A 6,002-nucleotide genomic window follows, 5' to 3' on the forward strand; every position below is an offset into this window, starting at 1 on the left:
TTAAAAACATTTTTATACTATAATAGGCATATGTCTGCACGCAGTAGCCCACGCCTGACGGATCGATGGCAATATGACAATGTCCGCTTAACTAGAAGACGTTGAACAGTCTAAATGTAAAGAAGGGCCTAGCCTACTCTCCACCTAGAAGATACCGCTTTAGTCGTTTCTAGGGAAAAGTTCCTAACCTGAAAATTCTGCACGTATGAGTCTTTCTGGGTTCGGACCCGTAGGAACAATGACATAACGGTTCAAGAACACCTGCTCATGAACAGCCTACCACATATATAACGTTGAAACGTTGAAAAAAAATGCATTCCTAAAAGAAAGCGTTTAAATCGTTTTCAGTTCTTTTTGAGTAAGCTAATTAGTTAGTATGCGTAGTTTCACAATAGCAAAGCAGCAAAATCTTTTCCGCCCCTGATTTTTGACTAATAAAAAATAAAACTGGGCTATTTTCAAAGTTTTAAATGCTACAACAACTACTACTACTACTACAACTATTACTACTACTGTACTACTACTAAAAGCCTAATAATAATAATAATAATAATAATAATAATAATAATAATAATAACAATTGATATTATTATTGCTGTTGTTGTTGTTATAAACTGTATTATGTAAACCAGAAACATTAATGGGCCTATTAAAGCAACATTTACATTTTCTTCGTATTGATCATTGCAGCAGAAAAACATATAGTGTAGGTTACATTTTTCAATCTTCGGCACCTCACACGGATATCGAACCGTTTAAACTCTATCAAACATGATCAGTTAAATACAATTTTTAGATTTTAAAACTTGTAACAAACAAACTGTGGGAAATTAATGAAAAATGCGTTTATTTTTTCTGTGCTACAAAGAAGAGTGCTACCGAAACATTATGAAAGGTGATGCGCAAATGTTGACAAACTGCCACTACAAGGGAGCAATTGTATTACATAAAATAATGTAAGGAAATTTATACTATTTAACACATGAGTAGGTCGTGGGGCCCTTCAGAGCGTGAGCCTTGCGGGCACCTGTTGGAGGGTCTTCGTCATTCATCATCCCGTTCCCTCGGCCTCACATCTTCGGTGGGGTCGCAGGTTTAAACAGATAAATGCCAATTATACGGTTTTTCGTTTTTACTCACTGGACCGTGTTGACTTCAGTTAATCATTTCAAACCACGAAATTTCAAATCACTCATCCATTAATTTATTCATTGAGGTTGTGTGTATTTAGTTTTAAATATATGTAATATGCGTAGACAAATACACAAACACACACACACACACACACACACACACACACACACACGCACACACATATATATATATATATATATATATATATATATATATATATATATATATATATATATATATATATATATATATATATATATATATATATAATATTATAATATAACACATGTGTGTGTGTGTGAGTGTGTGTGTAGGAAATAATAAAAATCATGCCTAACAGATGAACTGTGAATTACGGCAGCACAGATCCTACAGGTCAAACGCTTTGAGACTGATAACGCAAGTCAACACCGTCCACATCAAAGACATTGTCATGGGTGCATGTGTTTTTTCCGCCATGAGCCCTTAGAATTGTAAAAGGTCGGCGGTGCAAAGCTTCACAAAGGAATTTCGTCCTAATCGAGCTGCGTGCGAAGTGTAACCGACAAAGGTGACATTCTTCCTTACCAGAACAACAGCTTCAAGTTTAAAGATAACACGGACACGGTCATTTGAAGACGGTGAATCGATTTCCCTTGGTGAATCATATTGCCCCTCAGGTCACACATGATGCTTTTACATCCGCATACGTCAAATCGTTTAACGGGACTGATCTTGAGTATAAAGGCAGACTACAAATGAAGTAGGCACGTTCCCCTGACCTCGAAATGGATCGTATTCTAAGTAGATTTTAGTATAAGATAAAAAAACAGCATATCCTCAACTGTTTATTTGTATTGCATTTTCAAGTTTAACCAATTAAAAATAAATCTTATGCAAAGAAATGGGGAACTCAAAATAACTGAGTTCAGATTACTTTTTTAATTTAAACTCAAATAAATCTGACATACATTACATTGTGCGTTTCAAACCTTGAATGTGCTTGAACTTTTGGTTTCTCTGCATTTTATTTAGTTCAGACAAATATCCCCTAACCAAACGGGCCCACGTAGCCTACATGTGCAACATAATATACACTGGACAAAGCACTTCTAACCACTAACCGTCAGCTTTTATCAACAGTTTCAGATAGAACACTTGCAATACATTCTGATACGGTTGTCTATCAAAAATATAGATGGCTATACAAATATTTACCATGTTCTTTGCTTCATGTTTCTTCGGCAGAGGCCACGATCAGCAAAAGGAAATTCCTACATAGTCCTCATCAAATGAGCCAGACGAGAAAGGGAAGGAGAGAGAACCTCACGCGAGTAGACTTTAGTCCTCGGTCTCTTTTCCGATCCAAAGCTTCGTCAACAACAAAAATATATAATATTTCCTCAAATTTCACGTGTACGTTTCATTCAAATAATATCAAAGTCCTGTATTTAATAACGAGGGTAAAACGAATTTCTGTCAGACAGTCCATCGCTAAGCATGCATTCGAAGGCGGAACCCAGCTGCAACTCAACATCTGTTCGCTTCACGTGACTTTAAAGAAAAATACTAACAACATCTGGTAAAAATAAGTTTGATTCAGGTGCCTCGGTTCTTTCTCCAAGTCCCTCAGCTCTTCGGAATGCAGGCCTGAATTTAACTTGTTTCATATATGAAATGTGAGTGAAGATAAGAATGAAGGTCTTAATACAGCAGAGAAAACTCCTTGGAAAACAGGCCTCTGTAGGTTCTGGTGGCTCTCATCATTTGCGCGGCCTAGATCTTGTCGACCTGTAGTCTGGGGGAAAATGTTAAATGACGTAATCTAAGTAAAGAACATTTGTTTTGTGGCTATTTTCGCCGATCGCTATCCACACTACATGGGTATGTAAATGGCCACCAATTCCTCTTCGCTATAGTGGGTATTGATTTAAAAGCGGGGAAATATATGTTACTTTCCTGACCCTCAAACGGAAATATTTTAATGGGCTAATATATCATAACGTTCTTCCTGTCTTAATGTAAAGGCAGCATTATTCCGTCTTTTGGAAATACAGTTTTTGGAAACATTCGAAGGCTCATTGAAAGTCCTGGACAGTAAAATGTCTCGTGGCTTGGCCGTTTTCACCCGGTGCGCCTCCCCTTGACCCGCCAAGCGCGCCCTCCATTTTATTGACATCTGGGAATTCTATACATGCTTCTGATCCCAATTACACACCTTCTTCAAATGGCACCGCGCTGAGGTTCTTCACATGATACTAAAATGGTTTCCCAGACCTGTTTTCGATGTAGCATAGGAACCCTCCTTTTCTGCGGCACCAAACTATAAATTAGAGATAATTTCTACACTTCTCACAGATTTAATGTCCAATGGACTACGTCTCCGTGCTAGTCGATTTACAAGTAACATTTTTGTAGGCCTATCGTGCAAATGCGCAAAACTGACGGAGGCATTACAGCATAGAAACATTTTTAATGAAATAATTGAATAAATGTAGCTGTGGGCTAATGAAAACACTTTAGTTATTAGTTTTTTAGTTGCGCTTAGAAATTAAACGGTTTAGTGGTATGATAAAATATGAAGAGTATGGAAGAAAATCCTGTCTTATTTATACGTGACTGAAGAACTCAGCATGCTTATCGCTTTTATAATGTCAAAAATAAAGCTTTTTAATCGTTGCATTCAAGCAAGTATAGAAATGTTTAGCGTAAAATCATTCATATATACACAACAATGCGAAACACTCGCGGTAATACAATCGGGTCCTGGGTAACACTATGACACACTTAACAGAGAGGCCCAAGGAATCAAACCCAACAGCTATCTCAGCAGATAATAGTAATCCTGCGAAATGTTTAAATTAGTAATGTTCACATATTTTAAAGAGTATTGTTACCCAAATTAGGAATTTAATAGGTCTTATCTTCAGTCATTTCAGTGTTATTTCCCTTATACAAGAGTAATGTTAGTATATTTTATTGGAATACTAGAAAAGTTGTTATTGAATCTGAATTGACCATAATTGGAAAACCAGCCAGAAATGTTATACTCGAATCAGTTTTATTGCAAAAACAAAACAAACAAACGCTTATTTACAACATAAACAGAAATGCATGTAGACACCAGATCCATCCTGCATCACAAGGATCAATAAATAAATAAACGTTCAAGGACCAGGTCAAAAGAAAACGTTTACACAGATATGAGCCAAGTTTCGTTCTTTTGACGAAATAAATATGACGACAGTCACTTCGATGCCATGTCCACACTGTCAGTCTGAAATTAACTGCGTCCTGCCGCAGTCTTTCTGTCCTAGCGTGAGATGGCGAGGCTTCTACGCATGCACGTGCAGCCCACGGAAAGGATCAAGTTCCCACATTCATCGTCGCGATCTGTAATTGCAAGCCCAGATCTGGATGCGATCCCTATTGCCCAGTCTAATGTCATAGTTTGTCGTAAGTGCTCGCAACGGCGCCACGTTACACCCGGTAAAGATTGTCTCCAAAATCTTGTGCCTTATAATCCGTGCCTGGTTCGTCTGCAGGCTGTTTGTTTTGGTCCCCAATTCTTCTTGTACGCAGCCTGTGTTCTGTAGTCCTTCCGCTGCTCAAAGGGAATCTGCACAAAGAGAAGTGATATATATATATATATTACAATCCACAATCAGGTAAAATAAATGAAAATAATATCTGTACCATATCTAAATGCCGTTTGAAAATCTATGTATAATTGATGTAACTTGTTTTTCAATGGGCTACTTTCTTCGAAAAGGATGACAAAACTGAAATAATCCATGTAATAAAGCTCAAAATTAGTTGGGGGTAAACTTCTGAAACCCCGCCAGCCTACTCGACCAATCCAAGATTAAAATCTGAGGTGTGCATACCATGCTGGCTAGAACCAGAGGTCCACGCGGACACTGTTAGTGAGATGTTGACATGGACCACGCGCCTTCCATTCTCCAAACAGAAAACGCATAGCTCAGTCTCTCGTGCGCCACATAACTGCAGCTTGCCATTTTGGAGTCCAGTTCGTCGCTCTGCAAAACCTGACAAAGGAAATCAATGTAGCGGGCAGCCAGCTTTAAAGTCTGTATTTTACTCAGTTTGTCAGAGGGTAAAGTGGGGATGATTTTCCGTAAAGACGCGAATGCCTCGTTGAGAGACTGAGTCCTCTGTCGCTCGCGCACGTTCGCCATGACCCGTTGCGTCTGAAGATCCTCGAACGACTGTGGGCTGCTGCTGCTGCACTTTTTGCCTCTTTTCCCAGGGGTCGGGCTATCTGAATCCTCCCCGTTTTTCCTGCTCGCTCTTCTTTTCCTCCCGCCTCTCTTCTGCTGCCTGTCGAGCTCCTCTTCGCTGTTACCAAGGCTGTCCACTGGAGACTCCGGGGAGCTCGACTCCTCCTGCATTGTGTCTTCCTCAAACATCGCCTTTCCGCAAGCGTCGCACCCCGTTTAGCGGTCCAGAGTACCAGGCGCAGTTATTAGTATTCCCTTCTTCGGAATCTTTTAAGTATCACACGCTCGCGCTGGCTCGTGCGCCACGGAGGTGTTGCTCAACTTCAGCGAAAGTTAGGGAGCTCTTATAGCCTGGAAGGCGCAAACTATTTGGGAAGGCTTGTGATTGGGTAAGAATGTGTGCGACGTAAGACCAAGGGGTAGGAGAGGCCAAGCAACTATCAAAAAAGTTTCCGTTATTCGAAAACCTATTCTTTCGGTTATTGAATTCAGAACTGACCAATTGGTCGAAGACATGCGCAGTTTTTAGAGAATTTAACGAACTTGTCAACTGCAACAATCTAATGAGTCAATCTGAACTGATAGAGATGTTGATTAATTAGGCAATTGTATCCTTATTGCGTGATAATGGACATTTGTGTGCCTTAT

At 39.4% G+C, this 6,002-nt stretch overlaps 1 protein-coding gene across 1 annotated transcript; it reads right to left on the reverse strand.

Annotated features, from left to right (window-relative positions):
- Nucleotides 1-4,155: 4,155 nt before the first annotated feature.
- On the reverse strand, nt 4,156-5,699 carry twist1a (twist family bHLH transcription factor 1a). The gene is made up of 2 exons (XM_077009886.1): nt 5,001-5,699; nt 4,156-4,732 (listed from the first exon to the last, which is right to left on the reverse strand). Exon 1 carries the CDS (start codon nt 5,541-5,543, stop codon nt 5,037-5,039), a length of 507 nt encoding a protein of 168 aa, XP_076866001.1. The 5' UTR covers nt 5,544-5,699; the 3' UTR covers nt 4,156-4,732; nt 5,001-5,036.
- Between the last annotated feature and the right edge of the window lie 303 nt (nt 5,700-6,002).

The sequence above is a fragment of the Brachyhypopomus gauderio genome, chromosome 6 (genome assembly GCF_052324685.1).
Source record: "Brachyhypopomus gauderio isolate BG-103 chromosome 6, BGAUD_0.2, whole genome shotgun sequence".
Classification (NCBI taxonomy): Eukaryota; Metazoa; Chordata; class Actinopteri; order Gymnotiformes; family Hypopomidae; genus Brachyhypopomus; species Brachyhypopomus gauderio.

Excerpts from the sequence above, each read along its gene's own strand:
- twist1a (XM_077009886.1), bottom strand. The coding sequence starts at position 5,543 with ATGTTTGAGGAAGACACAATGCAGGAGGAGTCGAGCTCCCCGGAGTCT.